The sequence below is a fragment of the Drosophila hydei genome, unplaced genomic scaffold, assembly GCF_003285905.1.
Source record: "Drosophila hydei strain 15085-1641.00,03,60 unplaced genomic scaffold, DhydRS2 tig00000211-arrow-pilon, whole genome shotgun sequence".
Taxonomy (NCBI): Eukaryota; Metazoa; Arthropoda; class Insecta; order Diptera; family Drosophilidae; genus Drosophila; species Drosophila hydei.
In genome coordinates, this window is record NW_022045685.1 from 177,707 (window position 1) to 201,418 (window position 23,712).

The window sequence follows — 23,712 nt, forward strand, 5'->3', positions numbered from 1 at the left end:
CTATCGGACCAAGGACCAGCAAGGACGTCAGGGCCAACGACGGCGGCGGCATTCGCCTCCGAAGAAACTCCCTCCCTCCCTCTCGCCCTCTCCGTCTCTCTAAGCACATTACGTATTGCATTCGCAAACTCATTCGCATTTTGATTGTAATCGGAGCTAAACCCACACACACGCACACACACACACACACACACACACATAGATAAGGATCAGCTGCCTGGACGCTGTAGGTAAATGCGAACAGCAAAATCTTTACAATCAAACATATGTGTGTGCGTGTGTGTGTTACCTTGTTTACCTTGCCTAATGCGAGCTGACAGATTATTATTAGCGTAACATTAACGTCAAATTACGCAGCTATTTTGCGCACTTTATCTACAGCCTCTCCATCTGCATCTCAATCTGTGTGATATAGAGATATGTAATGTTTTGCTTTGTGCTCGAAACGAACGGCCTTTCATGTGTGGCACGGCACGTTGCAAGTCCAGTTGTTGCAGGTGCAGATCCTAATGTGTATTAACTGAACAGACAAAGCAGCTAAAGAGGCTCAAGCGAACTGCACTGTTTATATTGATCTCAAATATTTGTATATTTTTTAAGAAAAAAAAACCCAAAAATTCTCTGTTTATGGCTAACTAAGGTCTACAAAGCTATATAAAATATAAGCAGTTTACTTCTTGATTTCTATATGGAAGTTCATGGTCTTCGATTGCCAACAAAATCCTTAATTAATATCGAATTGGCAACAGCCTAGCTTTGCCAGCGCTGTGTGCATAATCCTATCAAATGCAGCTGCGTCCCAGGCTCGCATTGTTCCAAATGCTGACTAATTCTGGAAAGCACATTAAATAATTGTAACTACTTGCCACGGCGCGGCGGCGCACGCTCACACCTAGCAGTGAAGGGCGCCAGAGCGCAAGGGCGTAAGGGCGTTTTCCACCTGACGGAACTCCCACACGAAAACCGAAATGTCAACACAGCAGAGAAAAACTACAGCAGTGCGAGAGCTGCTAAGGAACGATGGGAGTGGGAGTGGGAGTGGGAGTGCACAAGGAGCAGCTTTAGTCATTATTTGCTTTGGCTGCGTGTTCCGGGTGCGAGCACAATGCGCGACAATAATTAAAAGATTTCTAGTGTCAACAATATAAATGGAATCAAAACATAGCAGACCAAAACTAAATGACACAAGGCGTTGGGCAAAGCGCGGGTACACTGTGTGGCGGAATGGAATGGGAATGGAAATAGGAAAGGGAATGGGCTGGGCATGAAATGCGCACAATGTTTGTTTATTGAGACGGCTTTGATTTGTGCCACGAGAGCTGAGCTGAGCCAAGCTGAACGGAGCTCAACTGAATTTGATGCCATCATGCTCGGGCCCCCCTTCTCCTCGACACAAAACCCAACCCGAACCCTTCAACCACGACAAGTGCGCGCGTGTTTGTAGAGCCGTTGTGTGCATAAGCAACGCCGATTATTGACACATCACCGGCTACGCGACGCGTTTGCCTGTGGAGGGTAAGATGGGGGGATACCGAAGGTGAACTCTCCAGCTGAACAACAAACACTTTGCGCGAAGAAGACAAATGCAAATCGAACTGCAGTTCACTTTAGCCAGTGCGAGTGCGAGCGTGTGTGTGTGCGTGCGTGTTTGTGCATGCTTGTGTGTTTTCCCAATTCCAAATTCGATTCCGTAGACCAAACCAACCCGCCCATCCCCTTGCCATGCGGTCGTGCGTGAAATTTAATCAAAGCAAAGCGAGCGCCTGCCTCCTTCCATAACCCGCTCTCAGCCCATCAGTGTGGCCAACAGATTTTGGTATCCCAAACTGAAGCAACCGGAAATGTTGCACATTTGTAACTGTAACTTGCTTCGGGTGTTGGCTCTACACAAAATGGGCAACAAGATAAAAGGAAGGAAAACGTTTTTTTTTTGCTTTCGTTTTTCGGTAACATGCGTAACGAATTTCGAACACCCTTTAAAGACTTTTATTAGCAAATTGCCACGCTCAATAATTTTATAAGCTGAAATTCAATGAGAAATGAGATTTTTTTTATATTACATTATATGTGTATGTGTGTATATGTATTTGACATCGACAGTTCACAAATATCCATGTATAGCCAATTAGTTGACATATTCTCTATGCAGATAGTTTGGTCAGTGTATAGACGATGGGCCAGGCAACTAGTGTACGTCAAAGTTTTACACACAAGTGCAAATTTTTGTCAATTGTTGTAAATGGAGTTTCCGTTTTCCTGCTTTCGACAAAGCGCAGTCTGTCTGTAGCAATTTGCTCAACAATTGGTTGGAGCGGTGGTAAGAAGCGATTTGTTGAATTTAGTTTGCAGTTTACTAAAGCCCAAGATTCAATTTGCGCGCACTTTCAACATTGCATGGCAATGTTTACAGCCGTACGCAGCCCTGGGCTTATATGCTTGTTTAGTAATTGCGTACGCCCTGGTCGAATGTAGAACACACATACATATACATCTACATATATGTATATATATTATTATGGTGAAGTAGAAACGAAAACAAAACGCAAACAGCAATAAGAACGAACATCAGGCGAGCTAAAGCGAACATGCGTTTATTTTTAAACCAGACGCGGCGCTCTCACTCTCTTTTTGTCCAGTATAAGCTTTGATATTGAGGCAGCTCTCTTACTCTCACTGCTGGTCGCTTTGTTCGTGCTTGGTTTTGAGAGCGTAGTTTGTTTTTATGAAAAGCTTCGTCACGTGGAGTAGCTGCTATCGATGTTGCTTGCTGTTGTCGCTATCGTTGTTTCGCCTTTAATATTCACTTTTATTTGCGGTCGGCATTCGCGTTGAGTCTCTTGCGCACAGTGGAACAAATTAATTTTCACATAATGTGGTATGTGAAATGGTTAAATGTCATCAATCTATTAGGTTTATGTTTAGAATACGTTTGACAAATTTCGTTAGTAATTTTTCATACGTATTAAGAGAATATTTTTTGCTACGAATCAATTTAAATCTGCATTGTTAACACTTAAATATGCATAAATTGATGTATAACTAAATTTGACATTTACTGTACAGATCAAACTACCAATGTATCAAAACTAGTACACTAATACTTATTTTGATTGTTATGTTGTAGTGACAGTGTGCCAGTGCACATGTTCCGAGTACAGGAGAGAGAATTTGTTACTCTCTTAGTTTCCTCGCTCTCTCCGCCGGTACTCAATTTTTGACGTTATTTCTATGTGGGACTGCGCTTTAAGAGCGTATGTAGATCCCAGTGGCGTTGTTGCTTGCTGCCGTTTCATCTGCTTGCCCCTTGCCAAGCGTGAGCACTTTGCGGTTAATCACGATGACGGGGGCGTTTGCGACGCCAGTTGCGGTTGTTGTGGCCTGTCAATCGCTGACTTTGCTTTGTATTCTGCTTTTGTTGATAATCGGGAGCGGCGACGCCGACGTCGCCGCGTAGTGTTCGCAATTTAAGTTTTTGGGGCCCGTTGGGCCAGCACTGTTGTCGACGTCACGTCAGTTCATTGCGTCGGCTTGTACAGCTTGCTAGCGCGTTTTTTTTTTCGTGTTCTCGCCAATTCTCAATTCTCTGTGTGTGCGTGTATGTGTGACTGTATTTATTGTGTGCTGGCGTTCTAGTGTATGTTTTGTGATATTCTTCTCTGTTACTGCTGTCGGTGCTTCTTCTTGCCAGTTTTTGTTGTTGACGTCGCCGCATTGTTTTTATTGCCGTTTCTGTCGTTGCCGTCGTGGCCGCCGCGCAGACCAAAACTTGATTGTGATATAATTTGTTAAGTATTTATTTATTTGTATTTGGCACAAGCGTGCCACGACGGACCCGTTGCTGCCCCAGTGCAATTGCATTAAAGCCGCAAGTTCCCGAGGCAGCCACAAAACGCTTGCAAACTCACAAACCTAAGCACCCGGGCGCTCTCTGTCTCACTCTCACTTGTCACTTGTCACTGGCCGCACGCTGTCTCGCTCACTCGCAATGGTCTACTCAACGAACATATTGCTGGGCATTGTGACCATACTAACCGCTGTGTTCATCTGGTCGCGTCGCACCTACGTCTATTGGCAGCGACGTCGCGTCAAGTTTGTGCAGCCAACGCATCTGCTGGGCAACCTGAAGAAGGTGCTCAAACTGGAGGAGTCGTTCGCCCTACAGCTGCGCCGCTTCTACTTTGACGAGCGTTTCCGCAACGAGCCCGTCGTGGGCATCTACCTTTTCCATCAGCCGGCGCTGCTCATACGCGACCTGCGGCTGGTGCGCACCGTTCTAGTCGAAGACTTTGTGAGCTTCTCCAATCGGTTTGCCAAATGTGACATGCGCCACGACAGAATGGGCTCCCTCAATCTATTCTTTGCCAGGCAGCCCGAATGGCGTGAAATACGCACTAGACTCTCGCCGGTCTTTACCGGCGCCAAGATCAAGCAAATGTTCTCGCTCATGGAGGAGGTAAGTCAACAACAAACCGCTGAGCAATCAAACTACACTGCGCAACAAAATTGCAGACTTCACTTTCACATGCAAATGTATGACTCGGGCAAAAGTTTTGCTATATGTATGTGAAAACAGATCTCAAATATCTCTGATTGTTTTGTTTTTTTATATTTTATTTTACTTGTTTTTACTGTTTTCGGCTGGCCAGTGTAAACGAGTGCAGTGTAAGCCTCTCGTGCGAGCAGCTGTTACCAAAGTTCATCATAAGTTTCTGAAAAGTTAGACATATGAGATAGAGCAACTGGTTTCATATTCACACACACACACACTCACACACACACATATATATATATATATATATATATATATATATATATATATATATATATATATATATATATATATATATATATATATATATATATTAGACTTTACACTTTCGGTAAAGTTCTATGGAATTTTTACGTTTCCATAGGTTAAACATGTCGACAAACGTAAATTGTTTATTAGCTTGATGATACAATGCACTTTACGTTTGTTGTTTTTTTATTGCTTTTTTCATTATCGGAGGTTGATAATATTGAGATATATTACATATGAATATATAAGCTTATACATGTGCAGTTGCTCACTAAATTTGTTGCACAGTGTAGAAAAAATCAATATAAAGCTTTGGCCCTGCTTGGAAAACTAATCACATTTTAATGATCCGCACTCTAATTTAGATTGGCTGCGATCTGGAGTGGTATTTGAAGCGTTTGATGCGTGATTTGCGACGCGGAGACGCGGCCAGAGGCGTCATCGTGAGCATCAAGGATGTGTGCGACCTGTACAATACGGACATGATTGCGAGCATTGCGTTTGGCCTGCGCTCCTATAGCTTGCGAAATACGCAATCTGAAATTGGCTCACATTGTCAGGACATATTCAAGCCGAACGTGCGTCGAATAATAGACTTCTTTGTGATATTCTTTCTGCCGAAGCTGGTGCCGCTGCTGCGGTCGAAGCTGTTTACGGAGCCGCATTCCGAGTTCCTGCGCCGTGTCATCCAGCTGGTGATCGAGGAGCGTGAACGGGGCGGCGATCTGCGCAATGATCTCATTGAAATGCTGCTAACGCTCAAAAAGGAGGCCGATCTACAGCAGGACAAGACGCACTTTACGCATCATCAAGACTTTCTGGCCGCCCAGGCGGCCAGCTTCGAGGTGGCCGGCATTGAGACATGCTCGTCCACCATGTCGTTCGCCCTCTACGAGCTGGCCAAACAGCCGCTGATGCAGGAGCGACTGCGACGCGAGGTCCGACATGCCTTTGCTCTGGCAGCGGCACATGGCGGCGGGCCAGGTCTCAGCTATGAGCTCATAGCTGGCATGCAGTATCTGGAAATGGTTGTGGAGGAGACGCTGCGCAAGTATCCAATTGTGCCGCTGCTGGAACGCGAGTGCGCGCCCATCAACAAGAAGCGCTTCTACTCACTGCGGCCGCATGCCGAGTGCTATGCCCGGCGCGGCATGCCCGTCTTTATATCCAATCTGGCCATACACCATGATCCGCAGGTAAGGCGTGCAGACCTCACCCCACAGTCGACTGCATATTAAAACGTTTGCCGTTATTGCTCTCATCGCAGTACTGGCCCGAGCCGGACCGTTTCGATCCGGAGCGCTTTAATGCCGAGAATAAATTAAAGCAAACGCCCATGTCGTATCTGCCCTTCGGCGCCGGACCACACAACTGTATTGGCATGCAAATCGGGATGCTGCAGATTAAGTTGGGACTCATCTATTTTCTGCGCCAGCATCGCGTCGAGTTCTGCGACAAGACCGTGGACCGCATCAGTTTCGATGCTAAGTTCGCTCTGCTCGCCAGCGAGCATAGCATTTACCTCAAAGTTGTTGACTGTTTATAGCACAAGGGAGCTGCACATGACCAGAGCGCATCAACAGCATCAGCACCAGCACCAGCACCAGCACCACCAACACCACCAACACCACCACCATGTCGTCACCATCAACAGTACCAAATTCAAATCCAAATCCATCAGCATCACAATATCGGATGCAGCCTACAGCTCATCTAAACGCCAGTTGCCACCCAATTCGGGTCGCATTGTATATACATAACTATTTGGTATGCCTCAAATAAACTTTGCTGCGCTCTATTATCATTATTTATATATATATATATGTGTGTATATATGTATATATATTTATATATTGTTGCTCTCTCTCCCTCTCTTTGTTTGTCTGATGCTACTTAATAATAGAGCGTTGCTATGTTTTTTTTATCTATATATATACTTCGTCGCGTCATTGGCCGATAGCTTATCAAATTATATTTTTTTTTTGTTTTTTTTTTTTGGTTAAACTTTGGCTCTGGCCAGGTGGCCTGATCGTTGCTATCGGTTGCCTCTTGGCTGGTGTCATTCGAGTTGGCAGCCACTTAATTCGTGCGAGGGTTGCTCAATGCCAATACCAGAACGAATAACATCATGTATATACAGCACACACACACACATATACATACATATATATGTATATTATTTACTTAAAGAAAACTTTATAGAATTTTAGATAAAGTAAATGTGCTTTTGCTTGGATCTATTGAACATGTTCTCAAGGCTGTTTTACGCTAAAATTCATTCAAGTTAAAAACTATTTTTTTTTATAAATTTAATAAACTGAAATGTAAAAATGTTGCGCCTAGAAAAAAAAGTATTTATTTACTTAAAAAAAAGAAAAAGAATTTAAGTAAAATAAGAAATTTACATTTGTATTTTTATATATATATATATATAGAATTTTATGAAAATATTGAAAGTAAGTGGTTTATATATCGTGTAACTGATGAAATATGAATGATTATAAATTCTGAAAAAGTTGGTTTATTTCTAGCGGCAGCATGGAGCGCGCAGCTGACGTGGCAGCATCGATATGCAAATACTCACACCCTTTGGCTGGGCACAAAGGGCTGTGGCCGCCGCTGGCTATGGCGATGGCGGTGAAAAACCAAAAGGTTTTCGTGATTTCCATGGAAAAATGCACTGATTTTTCTTAGCATTTAACGCACGATGCGGCAAAGGCGAACGAAAGGTTCAGCAAGCCTTTGCGCTGGCCTCAACTCTTTGGCTGGCCCAAACCTTTTGCTTACGGCCAGTTTTTATTAGACCGCGAAAAATCAACAGTGGCCAGGGTGGTCAGCCAGCCCGTCCGTCCGTCCGTCCGCCCGCCAGTAGTTGAAGTAGGCAAAGGATCTGCGCATGCCGCTTCTATGTTATTCTGTGTGTGTGCTAAAAGGGTTTACAACAATGTCATAAAGCAATGCGCATTCCTTTCCTGCCACACACACATGTATATATATATATATATATATATATATATATATATATATATATATTTATTTATGTTGTGTTCAGCTTTGTTGTGTGTATGTAAATTAAATAAAATTCACTTTTCACGTGAATGAAATGCGGCAAAGGCGAAAGAGTTGCTGCTGCTGCAAGCCTCCCGCTCCTGTGCCGCTGCTGCTGCTGCCTTCTGGGAATCATTTGCGCCTTTCGAAAAAGGATGCTGGCCAGCTAATTTACATAAATCTACGTAAACACACTTAGATGCCACAACACATGCAGCCAGTTAGAGCACTGGCCCAGTTGCTGCTTGTGGCAGGTGTGCGAGCGAGATGGCATGCTGGCTCGTTGGCTCGTTTGCTGACAGCAGCAACAGCTGTTGGCGCGCTAGCAGGTTGCTGCCAGGTCGTCTACATCTCTGTGTGCCTGTGCATGTGTGTGTGTGTGTGTGCGTGTATTAAGCCTTAATTAGACTCTGGCCGAAGTTGCAGCTCCCACGCACGTGTTAGCTACACTTGTTGTTGCTGTTGCTGCCGCTGCTGCTGCTTAGGGGTCTCGTTGCAGTTAAATTGCCCCTCAACCCGACCGGAGCTGCATGCACACACATGCTGATGCTTGACAGTTGCTGTTGTTACGGTTCACCATGACCAACGCCAACAATTACGTTGCCTGGTCGCCGCAATTCTATTGTCTTTCGATTTCCTGGCTGCGTTTTTATTGCTCATTTCCCACATGTTTTCGTTTTCGTTTTCGTTTTCGGACTCGGACTCGGACTCCCTTGGGCCAGGCGCTAGGCCCGGCTAAGCCCAATGACACTTTCGGTTAGTGTCTGAGACCGTGTAAACGTTTTGAATGCCAGCGCCTTTAACTTTAACAGCGGAACCATTTTAATGATCACAAATTGCCATTGAGCCGAGCGCAAGTTCAATCGTCGTTCAATCCACATGCAACATGCAACATGCCGCTTGGAGTGGGGGCAAGCGGATGTTGCCCTTTATCTTCACTCACTCAGCCAGCGTTTCGTCGTTTAGCAGTTGGCCATCCACAACTTGTTTATCGCTTCTGAGTGCCATCCTCCTGGGGCCCTAACGAACTAATGAAGCCTGTCAAAAATTCAATAAAAAATTATGCATTTTCCTACTCCGAGCATAGTTAAGTTATTAATGGGCCATTCCAGTGTCCAGTAACAGCTGTGCTTTCATTCCTCTAAGCGGCAGGTAAACACTTGCCACCTGCTGCCTCACGCGCTCGACTCGCTCTGATTCCACAAGTCTGGCAAGTGCAACTCAGCTATTTTCGTATTACGTCAATCGAATCAGCTTAGAAGCTATAACCTGATATTCCATTAAGGCCAAATTCACAGTTCAAATAGCTGTCTTGGTCACCTTAGTCGAACTGGCTTAAATAGAAACAGACGAAGGTAAAGTTTTGGTTTCAAGTTTTCCATGTTCTTCAGCTGGTTTCTATGCCCGTTCGTTAAGTGAAGAGGGCATATTGGTTTTATACTTTTTTATACCAAAATTATTCAATTTGAAATAAATATTCGTGCATGAGAGAGTGAGTGGATACAGAGAATGAGAGAATGTGAGGGAGAGAGGGAGACGGGGAGAGTGAGAGAGAGGGAGAGAAAAGAGGGAGTAAGATACAGACAGATAGAGAGGGTGAGATAGGGAAATAGAGGGAGAAAAGGTAGGGAGGGAGAGGGAGGGAGAGAGGGAGAGCAAAAGCGAGAGAGAGAGAAGGAGAGAGTTAGGCGGAGAGAAAGAGAGTGAGAGTGGGAAGGAGAGCGAGAGTGGGAAGGGGAGGGAGAGCAAGAGTGAGAGGGAGAGCAAGAGTGAGAGGGAGAGCAAGAGTGAGAGAGAGATACTCTCGTATAACACACGCCAGTAAAAATATGAAGTTCTCTCTAATTGAGGGGCGTGGCATATGTAGAATATTCAAGATTTTACAGTTAAAACACCTCAACGAAATTAGCTCACGGCAGACTATGTCTATCAACAATTCGAGCTACGAGGTCTGCTCAAAAAGTGTTTATTTAATTCATTCATGACTATCTACTTTGCTCCTTTCAAAGTGATCCTCATCACAGACTCGACACTTGCGAGTTTCTTCTCGTTCGCAAAGCACTTCGCAGCTTCTGCCCCAACGTCGTCTTTATCTGCTCCATCGTGGCGTAGCGTCCTGCTTTAATGAGTCTCTTCAGTGCAGTGGGAACATCTTTTTGAGCAGACCTCGCATAGATGGGAGGTCGAAAGAGCGTAGTTTCGAGTTGAGCTTCTCTCGAGGTAGATCTATAAAGTATATGCACCTGGGAACGCAACGAATCAGTTAACAATTGAGCGATTCTGAATAAGCTCAGCTGCTTTGTGATCGTGCAGAAGAGCAGCAAGAGTCAGCCTAATCTCAAATGGATATTTGGTGTTGGCTCACACAAATGAAGCTGAAAATGAAAATTACAAATAGATGCATTGATGGATGAACTCTAATTATGTGAGCTGTTTGATTTTACAGCAATTTGTCTCTCGATTGGCGGCTCTGAGTGGGGCAACAATGTGCGACAGCTGCGTTTCATGTGGTCGCATGTGGGGGCGCCACTTTGATGTGTGGATGCAGTGGCTCCCGTGCGACGCTGCGACTGGGCGCTGCCGTCAAAGATTTAGTGGCCAGATGATGTTTTTTACGAGTCTCATCCGCAGCGATTTGCACATAATGTGCAGCAGCAGCAATAATAATATCTAGAGGCGGGAGGCGGGAGGCTGGATGTTGGTATCTGTATCTGCATCTTATCTTTAACTGTGTGTAAGTAAATGGAGGTAAACGAACTCATCCGTCTGACATAATAAAACAGCACAAAGATCTTCTCAGATTTTTATGAATGAATGCTGAATCGTCTCATTCGCAATCTTCTTCTTCTTCTTCTTGCATTCATTGTCGTAATGCGCTTAGGACGGGTTGACGGATTCTTGTCGGCTTTGGGTGCGGGCGGCGCAATTGTGTGACGGATACAGATAAACAGCTATACAGATAAACAGATATAGATAGACATAGAACTCGAGCCGGAGACGCTGAGGAGGTCAAAGACGCATGTAAATGTAATTCAAGTAGCCGGGCGCTAGCTATCAGTGCGGCACAATCAGTGCCATTAATATGCGTATCTGTGAGAGGCTCTTGCTGCACTTCCGTTTCCCATTTTCTTTACCTGCCTCCGCGCTGTGACACAAAAAACGTATTAGCTGCGTTTTGGGAGTTACATCATCATCATCATCATCATCATCATCATCATCAGAGTCGTCCTCGTCCTCGTAGCTGCTCCCAAAGGAAGTTCCAATTTGATACGTAAATGAACCATGGCTCTGATGCGTCCATGAAGTGTCCTGATGTGGCTGACTACCCTGACTACCCCACCCACCCGTCCTCGAGCACCGTTTCAAGTAGTTTATTGTGTCTGCTCTTGGTGTTATTGTTGCTGTCTCGCTGCCCGACTGCCTGCACTGCTACTTTGCATTTTGGTCCACCCTAGGCCAAAGTTCGTCTGCTTCTTCTCACTTTTTATCTTTTGCTTCTTCTGCTTCTTGTTGTTATTGTGATTTCTGACATGGCGCTGACTGCTGCCTGTCAACTGAAATTATTATTTGATAGCCATTGCTGCGAGGGTTGCTACAAACGTCAGCCAACTGCTCTTTTCCTTTCTCCCAAAGCAACTGCCGTTTGTTGTTCTTTGTTGGGCCTTTTGATTGAGTCTGGAGTAATGTTGGACGTTATATAATATAACAAGCTGATTGAGCTCGTGCTAGCTAAGATTTTGATGAAAGAAAATAATTTAAAAAAATTTATTTTTTTAACAAATTTTTTAGACGACTAAAAAATTGAATATTTTATTTTTCTAATAGAAGAAGAAGTTAAGGTCTGAGGCCTGAGAAGATTAAGATTTAGTGAAGTATTTTTTGCCTCTTTATAGTCTTGGATATACAGCTGCATCCATCGATTCAGGCGTTAGAGAGCAGCACATCTCTGTGGGCTTGATTCTAGCGAGCTATCAGCAATATATATATAACAAAGTCAACTAATTGATATACTGATATATATATATATATATATATATATATATATATTATTTTTTTTTTTTTATTTTATTTTTTCTGATATATTTGTTACATCAAAATTACATTTCAGACAGCAGCAATGACGCTTTAAGGCTCTGCTCCAGGGCTCAAGCACCCTCAGCAGTTGCAGCATAATTTTTTATTCTCTAAGTTTCTATTTTTTTCCTACTCTAAGTCCAAATTTTAAATATTTTTTACGCTCTCCGTTAATGCTGAATATTTTCTATATCAATCGATATATAATTCTACAATTTTTTACCCTCGGGCTTATTTTTCTTGAAATAAAATTAAATTGTGCTCAGTTTGATTTCAGCAAATATTTAAAAAAATATTTTAAAAAAGGCCTACGGTAAATGCATGCCGTCTGGCTAAAGTATTTTAGTACACCTCGCTGAATTGTTATTTTTATATATTATTGTGCCGTGCTGCCCGCCCTCCAGTTGTGTGGGCCTTAAATCGTCTGTTTACATTAAATGGATAAATTATGCAATAGTTGATTTTTTCTCCTTGTAGTCATAAATTCGCTTTGATTTTGTTGCTCGATGCTGAAGTGGCAATTGTCAAATGCATAAAATATGTCCAAGCGAATGTACATATATTTGTTTTGACAGTAAAAGAGAGAGAGAGAGAGAGAGAGGGAGAGGGAGAGAAGGGGCTTTTTAATTCGGCTTTGTATGCATTTCATTTTGAGCGTTTCATGCGACGATTTTCCAAAATTTTCATGCTTTTCCCATTTATACCATAATGATAATGTCTGCTGTTTTGGGTCATTTACTGCGTCGACTTGCAACCCTCTGACGCTCGGCTCCGTGTCTTACCTATACGTGACAAAGAAAACCCACCCCGTGACTAAATATATAGCTATATATGTAAGTATTATATACACGTGAGACTAGAGATTGCTTTTTTTCTTATTTTTTTGATTCGATTGTGATCCGTTGCAATATGTTGTGCAACACTACTTAGTTATGTAAAGCGCCCATTTCTGTTTTGATAATACTTGATGAAAATTTCATTAAGAATATTTATATAAATCTATTAAATATCTTTAACATATCTTTTATTTATTTTTATTTTTACTTTGTAAAAAATCTATTTAAATATAAAGTTGTATAAAATTATATAAAAACAATATTTTCCATATCTTTTATTTATTTATTTATACTTACTTTCAATAATAAAGTCAACTTAAGTACACACACAATAATTATAAATTCATAAAAAACATACATTTCCTTTACTTTCATTTTTAAACATTCATTTTCAATAAAAAAAATAAAACAAAAAAAAATGTGTATATAAAATAAATTAATAAAAACTTTTGTCATATCTTTTATTAATTTTTATTTACTTTCATTCAAAATGTCCATTAAAAACCCGATAACAAATTTTTATAAAATGGATTATTTAAATATTTTCAATAAAAAAATTTATTTAATAAAAAAAAATTGTTAATTATTTAATACGAGTTTTTCCACATTTTTTATTTATTTTCATTTAATTTCAATATAAAAATATATTTAAAAAAAAAACAACAAGAATAATAAATATATTTTCTATATTTTTTATTAATTTAAAAACAAGTTAAAATTATTTCATAAAAATTTAAGCCAAGTCTTTTATTTCGTTTCCACAAAAAAAAACTATTTTGAAAATAAAATTACTTTACTTAATTTTTGAAAGCTAATTTTCGTTTTTAAGTAGGCCTTCGCAAAACTGACGTTTAAGGATTGAAAGGAAATCGAAGCTCCAGTTTTAGGAATTCATTACATTTCTAAACCTTCAAGTGTTCGGACACACGTAGTTTTAATATTATCAGTCTAATTTAGTAGTGTTTTTCGGCTAAAAATAAAACTTAATAAAACCAAAATTTCTTAGTTACAGCTATATATTATAGTAATATATTAACTTTTGTTATATATAAAAAAAAACACATGTTTAAAGTACAAGAAAATATTAAGTGAAATTTTGTGCACAAATGGCGTTACTGAGAAACAAGCCTTTTATGCTCAGGCAGTTTGTTTCGGTGAAGATATGTGAGTATATGGATAAGAAGAGCTTTGATCTGTAGGTGGGAAATGGCTGGAAAATGGTCCGTTTGTCTTCTAGGTTCTTCTGATGCGGTGTGGCATCGTAATAAGTCCTTTCACCACGTGTTACCCAAGTTTCCATTTCCGAGTGGTGAATCATTGTCGCGCCATCAGTTGGTCAAGGCAAGGCCACCGCCCATTCTGCCCGAGCTCCTGTCGAAATCGAAACGGTTGACTGCTTCGAGAAAGCGAGTCGACTTTTTACGCGATGACTTGGGGGAGGACGAGGAGACAGTTTCGGCCGAGAATGTATCGACCATGTTCGCTGAGAGCTCAGAAACTGCCAAGACGCCATCGATTATGCTAACAGACAAAGTCGATTGCAACTGGCAACTTAAGCCCCTATCGGATATGAAGGCTAGCAATACTCCGACTGATGCAGCAGATGGCGGTGCTGCCAGCTTAAACAGCAGTTCGTCAAGTCATAATGCCAAATGGGACCAGCAGCAGCAACTGCAACGGCACCAGCAGCAGCAGCAGCAGCAGCAGCAGCAGCAATTGCAGCAGCAGCAGCCGCAACAAATACACCAGCAACATCAGCAACAACAACAGCAGCAGCAGCAGCAGCAGCAGCAGCAACAGCCGCTTCAGCTGCAAAATACGCAGGATATGCAGCAGAAACAGTTGGAGGACAAGTCAAGCCCGAATCCACCACGAAAGCTGAATCCGGACACGTATTTTGAGAGAGTTTGTAAAATTCAAAATGAAAACGCGCAAAAGCTGAACGAAAACGATAGAAAAGTGAAGGTACATATTAAGAATGCGAAAATACATGAGCGGATACACAAGTTGATGCAGTTACAACAGCAGTTAAAGGAAACTGAGCCGATACCCTACACTCCAGCACAGAAGCAGAAAAGTAATCAGCTCGAACAGTCACGGCACACGCGATCCGATGTGGAGATCCTGGATAAAGTGCGACCCCAAAAGGCGAGCAAGTACACACGTCCCGTGTATGGTGCATACGCCAAGCACACGGAGTCGGAGCGCCAAGCATACGCGCCGGCGCACGGGGGCTTCGACAATGGGGATATACTTAACAAGGCGATGCCGCAAGGGAAAGCAATGCGTAAAAAGAAAGCTCTCTCCTTGCAGTCGAGCCAATCACAGAGGATCAATAGCGCGGAGTCTGCCATGTACAGGCTATGCAAAGGACTGCTCAGAAATGTTAACTCCAAATATTGACGCACGACGAACCGTTATTCTGCCCAGCTCCATTGGCAGCAGCAATCGTCACGTGGTCGAACAGATTTCATGTTTATGTCACTGTTAGATAACTTTTACTATAAGTAGCGTTTTCTGTAAACTCGTTTCTTGTCTGCAAATAACAGGTCTCTTAATCAGTTAACTTTTGCTTCTGTCTTTGCCTCTTTGATCGATCAGTGGAATGATACGGCTCCAAGTTTGGTGGGCTAGCCAGAGATCGATTATTATCGATATGGCAAAAATTAAATTTCTTATATAAGGACAGAGACGAAGCTGAAGAATATCAAATTTCCTGTGCCAAATATCAAGGAGAACTTCAATTGAGTTCGAAATTATTGAGCTCGCTTTATAGTTCAGTTTTCGCAATGTGTGTGAAATTAGTGCACAAGATCTATTTACCTGTGACACACCTTTGATTTGATCTGTTACATAGCAGCAAAGCAGCCTGAAGACGGGCTGCAAATAATGCGTAACTCGAATGATTGCAATACGAGTCTGAAGCTGGGCACACAGCCTGCACTTACGCAAGTATCAATGACAATGGAGAGAGAGAGAGGGGGGAGACGCTTGTGTGTTCTTTCTGCTGTTTTGGGAAAATCCTTCTGCCGTTTGACATGTCAACGCGCCAGATGACCTCGGCTAAGCCAAAGGCACAGGCAAAGGCAGCAACCCTTAACAAGGCCAATCCATTGGATCAGTAGCTAAAGGCAATAGCTAACAGCTCAATCACACACGCACACACACATAGAGAGAGAGAGAGAGAGAGAGGGGAAGAGCGAGTGATCGGGGCCATATAATTAGTGTAATTACCTCAACAGCCTACTAAATTCGAGAAAAATGCAAACAAAAATTAAGAAATCACAACATTTATATCCCCCTGTCAACGAGGCAATGAGGCAATGCTGCTGCTGCAACAAAAGGCACTGAAACTCTATGCCCAATCAATGGGTGTCTCTCTGTGTGTGTGTGTGTGTTGGGACCCTTTTATGGCCAACTGGCCGAACAGGCAGCAGCATCTAATGACAGGGTGGATTGCAATTTTTCGTTTTATAAACATTTTCGCTGCCCGGGCGAGAAATACGAAAAACATTTTTGCAGTTTGCTGCATTGTTAGCGACGAGGGCTGTCAAGATCCGTTATAAATTGCAGTGGCTGCTGCCACTTCCGCCTCAAGTCCCGGCTAATTGTGCCGCAGACATTTCGCATTCGCATGATTTGGCAAAAATTAAAAAAAAAAAAAAACGAAACTGTTGGAGAAAAGCCAACTCATTAGGCCATGTCTAACCAGAAATATGTTAGCCACACATTCCAGCGAAGACCACCAGAAACATAAATGCCAAAATGCCAAAATGCCAAAATGCTTATCATGTTCGGCCTGTTTATTAGGCCTTTTGTGTCGCCTGGTTACGCGCTTACACGGAATTCCGTCGGCGCGGCCTTTGATTGCCCTTTGGCAAACGAAAATATTTTGGCTACTGTTCGACGCAAACATAATTAACGCCTAATGATAATATTTTGGCCATTGCCTGCCAACAAGCACTAGGCCGGAACAAAGCGAAAATGCCGAACCTCTCGCTCAAGGGAATACACCTATTTTCCTTTTACTTTGGCTGCTGCTTCTTACTTTTCTCCTTCTTCTTTTCTGGTTTGTTTTTTAAGCAACTGCAAATTGTTTTGTCTCCTTGATTCCAGATTGATTAATAGAACGCAGTTTGTTGAAGACTCGGCTAAGTTCTATTGCTTCGACTTTTGATAGAGCTCATACTACAGTCTTTTCTAGATAGGCCCTAGAGCTAACTAACTTGAGATTAGTTCAGATCTTTGTGCATAGAAATTTATTCATTTTTTTCATTGATATTGATTTATTTTCTATCAACTTTAGTTCTTAAGTTCTTCAAGTTTTCAGCTGCCCTTGGTACTTGAATAGCTCAAAGAATCCTCGACTTTCTAAGCACTTGATATAGAAGTAATCTCATTTGGATTCAACATTCAGTCAGAACATATTACAACATGCAAGAACAAGAGAATCGTGTCTTTACTATGAGCACCATCAGATGATAGTAAAAACTAATAAATTGAGCAATTTTCCATGCGGAAAACTTATATGATGATCGATGCATTGGGAAGCTATTATATTTTTTTTTTATTTATTTTTTTTAATTGCTGTTTTTACTTGCAATCTGTTTTATACTAGACATTAAACGAATTTATTAACAAAAATATTACATAACCGAATGGCTTGGGCTCCAAAGAGCCCTACTTTACTACATATTTATCTATTTCTGTGGGGCAGGCTAAGGACATGAAGTATGTTATGAATTTCTATATAACATGATCTACTATATAATAGGATCTATCAAGGATCTGCTATGATCTTGTTTATGATATGATCTACTGTGTTATATGATTATCTATATTATATGATTTACTATATGCTATATCTCTTGTATAATATGATAATATGATCTACTATATAATATGATATGATATATGATATGATGTCCGAAATAATATAATCTCCCATAATCTACTAAATAATAATATGCTTTAAAATTTAGGTAACTGTGAAGGACACAAAACAAATATTCAAGAATAAAATATTATTAGCTACTTTTTGAGCTGACCTCGTGTATCGAACTTTCGTTCAATCTATAGAGCAGCTCTACACATTTAAGCCAGGGTCAAAGACTATTAAATCTGATGTCAATTCCTTCTGTAAATTCAACTTGAGTTTCTAGTTTAAAGCTAAAAAATATTAATTTATTAAACAAAATTACAAAAGTTAAAAAAATCTCAAATTTTTAAGTTAACTGAAAATTAAAAAAAAAAAATAATAAAATTCTAATTTTATTTAAGTGTTTGTCCTTTCAGGAACTAGAAACTTCTATTACAACAAAATGAAATGTTTCAAAATGTAAATTTTAGTAATTTTAAATGCCTTTTGGCTGCGCTACAATTTTTTAAAAAGCCAATTTTTGAAATTTAATCAGTGATTAGAAACAGCATTGGCACAAGTGTAAAATATCAATAATTTCGGAGCAGACACAAAATTTGCCAAACTTTTCGAACAGACCTCGGAATTGTGGCGAACCCGAAACCTAACCGAAAGACCGAAATTTGTTGCGTCTTCTCGAGCGATTTGCGAGTTACATAATCTGCGCGGCGATCCCTATCATAAATTTGCCATAAACATTTTTTGCCTTGCTTTTTTTTTAAGAAAACAAATCTCACAAACAATGCAACTCGAGCTAAAAAAAAGAAGAAGAAGAAGCTAAAAATTAAAAAATGATGCAAATGACGGTCGCAGGTTTTCCTTTTCTTTCCACTTTCCTTATTTTTGGTAGATTTTCTATTTATTTCAGTGTTTTTTTTGCGACTTTTTGGGCATTTTTTACGCAATTTTTTTCTTGATTTTTATGGCCCGAACGCGCTGCTCCTTTGTGCCAGCCCTTTGTGAGGCTGTCCTTTTTTGCGTTCAGTTTTATGAGCCACTGGAACTTCTAGTTGCGTGCAGTTTTCTATATGATTTTTTTTATGAATTTGTTACTTTTTTTTAGTTTTAGTTTTAGTTTTTTAGGTTGACACGCGGCGTTCGCCAGTTCGCGGAAGGAGCACGACTGTCCTTTATGGCTTACGTAATGTTGCGCTGCTGCCTGCAGGATCAGCGGCATTCGCTGTAACTATTATCGAGCTGCGCACGAGGCTGGAGGTAGAGACCGAGGCAGCAGCAGCAGCCGGAACAGCTGGACGTTGGCCAACACACACACGCACACACGCACACACATGCACACAGAGCTGCTCTACAATTGGCACTCCAGTTGTTGGCTTCCGGGGTGGCCTCAGCCTGAGCCGCAGGCTGCTGCTGCTGCTGCTGCTGCTCATCTATTGACTTTGTGTCAAATTGAGTTATTCAAATGTTAAAACACACACACACATGGGCACATTTTGATAATGCGCTCGGTACATAATTCTCAATTGATATCCTGTTGCGTTGTTTTTACAAAATATTTACCTTTCTCATAATTGAAGTGTCTGTGCGGAGTGACGTGCCATATCCTTTAGCAGCCTGGCGTGCAATTTTCGAGCCATTTGTGCAACGACTCCCTCGTCCTCTCCCTCTCTGTGTCTCTGTCTCGCTCTCTGCTCCTGCCTTTTCACGCTTCGCCGCACGCTGCTGCTGCCCCGCAGCACTGTGCCGAATGGCCTCCAGCATCTCGCACAGCGGACGCACTGCACCCTGCTGCCGCTGCTGCTGCTGCTGCTGCTGCTGCTGCTGATTATGTTGTCGCCGTTGAGTCGAGTGTGCTGCACTTGCACGGCAAGAGCTCCCGTCGTTTGACCCCGTAAATGAGAGACGCTTCTTGCCTTTGACTCAGCCATTCACAAGCCAAAAAAAAAAAAATTGGGAAAAAATAAAACAAAATGCAAAAAAAAAAACAAACAACAAAACATTGAAGAAGAGGAATCTGCACTAATTGTTCTCATTAGGTGTGCCCCGAAGTCGCTGGCAAATGAAGTCGTGAAGTTGCTTTGTCACCTGCCGTCGTCATCAGCGTCAATGGACCACAGGCCACTTGAGGGTCGCTGGCTGCACACATTGCCACAAAACCAACTGGGTGGCATGCAACAATGCTTGCCACACTTTGTCAACGATTTCATTTCTGGCAACTGCAAATATTCCATTTATTAAGACATCAATATAGCCAGCCAGCCAGATGCCCAAGCAGCCACTGAATGAATGCAGTTTCAAGGAAACAAAATTTAGAAATATATATATATATATATCTAGCTGAATATATATTTATCTAGCTTTGATTACAATGCAGTTACTACAGCTCAAAACTGTGAAAAAGTTAGGCAAGTTGAAGGCTCGCTCTGAGCTCTGTTCGTATCAGAGCGGATCCATTGATGGCTCTATTAAAGTCTATGGCCAACTATGACAATCTGTGAGTGAAATATAAATATTTTATAGAATCTTAGTTGCAATTAAAGCTAGTTAACTGCAGAGATGAAGCAAGTCGGCAGCAAAATTTCTTTTTTCAAACTTTTTTTTCAAGACTCACAAAAATAAATACATTATGAAACTTATATATTTATTTAATTAGATATTTATTACAATTAAATAATTCTTATCAAATTAACAAGAGATTGATTAGGTGTAAATCTCATAAAGAGTTTGATAATTGATGAAATGAAATTTAAACGTTCAATGAAGGACAGATTCTGCAGTCAAGTTTCTTCAGTGCATTTGCTTCACGTCGTATTCTCCACTTTCAATTCTCCAGTTCCGTTGCTTCAGTCTAGTTTCTTCATTTCAGATTGTCCACTATAAATTCTCCACTTTAGGTTCTCCAGCTCACATGTTTAAAATTTCTTACTTTCTCAAGTTTCTTAGTCTAGCTCAAGTTCTCAAATCCAGTTTCTTCACTGCAGATTCTTCGTTTCAAAGTCTCCACTGCAAAGTCTATAGTTGGCTTTCTGCAGTCCAATTTCTTCACATCAGCTTCTCCAATTTAGATTAACCAGCTCAGATGCTCCGGCACAGATTCCTTACTTCAGATTCTCTAGCTCAAGTTCTTCAGTCCAGTTGCTCCACTTCACTCTCGCCTCTCCTACGCAGCACACTTAGCACTCAACACTAACCCAACTATTAAATATAGTCAAAGCTACACTTTAGTGATGTAACTATGCTTATGATGCTCACATACTTCTGTCAAGGCAGCTGCACACCTGAATGCATCTATCAAGCTCAATCACCTGCTTTGGCTAACAGCTGCGTGGCAATCAGAGTTCGAGTTGTCCCCGTAGTAAATTAAAGTGGCTTTTGCTGTTGCTGAGAAAACTTTCAGTGGCCTCTTTCGTGGGGGTTGCTTGATTATGGAAATTCAAGGACAAGACGCCACCTTAATGTGTGCCGTGCTCCTGTCTGAGGCACGAGCATCAGCTCACATAAGACCGTCGCTTAATGCGCCTTTTTTTCCTGTGTCCATAATCAATTTTTACCCGAGCCGAGCTTAATAATGCCAATTTATTTGTCCGTCGAAAGGGTTGCATGGGGGAAGCTGCCTCGTCTGAGTGGCCTGGTCCCGGTGACTCAGAGCGGCGTGCACGTGTCGCTCGCTGTGCCTCGCGTACGTATGGCCAAATACCCGCAATTTATCTATTTGATTTTTAGATATGTGGCGTTGCGCTGCGCTGTCTGAGCGCTGGCAAAACTTTTGGCTGTTGGCTTTTGGCAATGTTTCACTGGCAGCGCGAATCCTTTCGCTTCGAATGCTCGATCACTTAATTTGCGCTGCGGATTAGCCCCAATATGTGGAACACATTTACCAAATACCGGATTATGACCCGCCTTATGCCAGCCAACAACAACCGAACTAAGCCAAAAGCAGAGCCATCAATATAAATGGCCAGCCACGACCGAGGCCTGACTGCCATTTTCACTGGCTTGCCAAAGAATTCAGTTACTAGAGGCTTCTATTCCTCGTATGAATTGATAGGTCTTGCCACAGTTGAAGATGTGTTTTGGATCTGCTTCTTTGCTTTTTATTAGATTCAGTTTCCTTGCGGACTTAACTCTTTTCATTCACAATGTTCTTTGACTTCGAATGTTCTCTGACTTCATTCACATAACTCGCATCTAAGTTAACTTTGCTTTCAGCTCGCAGAAGTCTTTAACCTGCCCCAGCTGCTTTATATATTCTATTATATTATATTATTATATTATTATATTATTATTATTTTATATTATACATTACATTTCTAATATTAATTACTTATCTTCCAAATTTTAAAACAATATAAAAATATATAATAATAACAAATGCAAACAGAGCATTAGCCTTCATCAGTTAACTTATTCAAGTACTTTCAAGACAACTGTTTGAAGTGAAGAATCTAAAAATGAACTGTAGAAACTGGACTTTAGAATCTGTGCTGATCTGATTTGTTCAAAAACTTAAATTTTAGTTTATATTTTTAAGAGCTAAAATCCTTTTTCTACTATATTTTTTAACAGCTGATTGTTGTTTCTTTATTATATATCTTATTTTATTTTTAAGCAAATTTGATTCAGCTAAATGTTTTGTCTGTTAAAAAGGTTTTAAAATTATTATTATTAAATTATATATATATATACTTATATATATATAGCCCACATAGCTCACATAGCTTGAGCCACTGCCTTGTTACCCTCATCTATATAGCCAACTCTGCGCTCTACTAATTTCGTTTTAATCCTTTTGCCAGGCAGCTAGATTTCATACCCACTAATCCGGCCGAGTTTTACGGGTGCGGGTGCGGCGGTGGGCGGATTGAAACGAGCTGGCGTAGTCGAACAATGGCATCATCTATAAAATGACAATTGCAAACAACAATGACGACAATCGCGGCAAGGACAAACAGTAGTGTAGGCCGTGCGATCGTCGTTCGCTGCCTGGTGCGACTGCTGCGCTGTGCTGCCTGGATCACTCCTTTTCCCAATCCTTTTGGGCCTCGGGCACATTCTATTCATAATTAGTTGCAGGCAATTAAGAGACGCTCGCGGTCGCTCGCAAGGCTAAAGATCTGTGTGCTCTGGTGGGCGTCTGCTCAGTGACAGTCGCAGTCGCAGTCACTGTCACTGTCACGCTCACACTCACAGTGACAGTTCGAGTTCGCGTTCGCAATTTGTTTATTTTGAAAACAAGCGACACCCCTTTACCCAGAGGCGAGCTGGGCCACTGATCCGCGCATTAATCCTTTGACTTTTTCGGCTCATCCCGGCGACACTTGGCTTAGCGCGAAACGCAACGGCAGCGGCTAGCGCTGGTTAGTTTTTCCGATTTTCCGGAAAGTGTGGCTTACTTTGGTTCCGCTATCCAAAGTTGATAATTAACATTTGCTCGCATCGCCTGCTAAGCTGCCTGCCAGCCACGCCCTCCCACAACACTGAACGTGCGAGGGGCGTTTGTTGTTTCGCTCGAAGCCCCGACGCGACTATACTAAACGGGTTTAGTTATAATTAACTGACTTTAGACGCGCCTTGCGTCCTCTACTTGTGCCACTAATCCGATTTCTCACCTTGGCCACTGGCATGTTGCATGCTGCATGCTGCATGTGTTGCAACAGACATCTAGTTCATCTAGAGCGCTTGATCAGCAAGAAGTATCTGAAAAATACTTTTTTTGTCTCTCACTGGCAAAAGTTAATTTGCAGTTGCTGCTTGACAGCGACTAATAACTAAAGAGTCTGAGTTTCAAATATTCATTGTGAAGATTTATGTGCTATTTATATATTTTCTTATAGAAAGTATGCACATAAGAGTAACAGCAAAAGGTGTTCTTTTTATAGTCTAACAACTTTGAATTGACAATAAAGCTTTATTTGATAGTTTATTCAACTATTGATAGTTGCTTTTTATTAAGTTTGGCCTGTCATTTAATTATAAATAGAAAATGAAATTTTGATCGTTATATTTGGTTATATTTGCCAAACTTTTCGTTTTACATGTCTACAAAATAATGATGGTTTTGATTGCAATGACTAAAAATA

General features: G+C 41.4%; 2 protein-coding genes across 5 annotated transcripts; both read left to right on the top strand.

Moving 5' to 3' along the window:
• The first annotated feature begins 3,097 nt into the window (after positions 1-3,097).
• LOC111593023 (probable cytochrome P450 6v1) lies at positions 3,098-7,009 on the top strand. 3 transcript variants are annotated; one of them, XR_003944176.1, is made up of 4 exons: positions 3,098-4,453; positions 5,164-5,994; positions 6,066-6,565; positions 6,819-7,009. XR_003944176.1 is itself a non-coding variant. In XM_023305565.2 (3 exons), exons 1-3 carry the CDS (start codon positions 3,986-3,988, stop codon positions 6,342-6,344), a joined length of 1,578 nt encoding a protein of 525 aa, XP_023161333.2. In that variant the 5' UTR covers positions 3,098-3,985; the 3' UTR covers positions 6,345-6,587. The 3 variants fall into 3 exon arrangements, 1 of the variants encoding a protein (XP_023161333.2); XM_023305565.2 differs by lacking the exon at positions 6,819-7,009 and having other exon boundaries at positions 6,066-6,587; XR_003944177.1 differs by lacking the exon at positions 3,098-4,453 and having other exon boundaries at positions 5,104-5,994; positions 6,819-7,007.
• Positions 7,010-13,797: 6,788 nt separating this feature from the next.
• On the top strand, positions 13,798-15,322 carry LOC111593021 (probable basic-leucine zipper transcription factor R). 2 transcript variants are annotated; one of them, XM_030223444.1, is made up of 3 exons: positions 13,798-13,920; positions 13,994-14,458; positions 14,489-15,322. In XM_030223444.1, exons 1-3 carry the CDS (start codon positions 13,863-13,865, stop codon positions 15,157-15,159), a joined length of 1,194 nt encoding a protein of 397 aa, XP_030079304.1. In that variant the 5' UTR covers positions 13,798-13,862; the 3' UTR covers positions 15,160-15,322. The 2 variants fall into 2 exon arrangements, with proteins under 2 accessions (XP_030079304.1, XP_023161330.2); XM_023305562.2 differs by having other exon boundaries at positions 13,994-14,444; positions 14,475-15,322.
• The last annotated feature ends 8,390 nt before the right edge of the window (positions 15,323-23,712 follow it).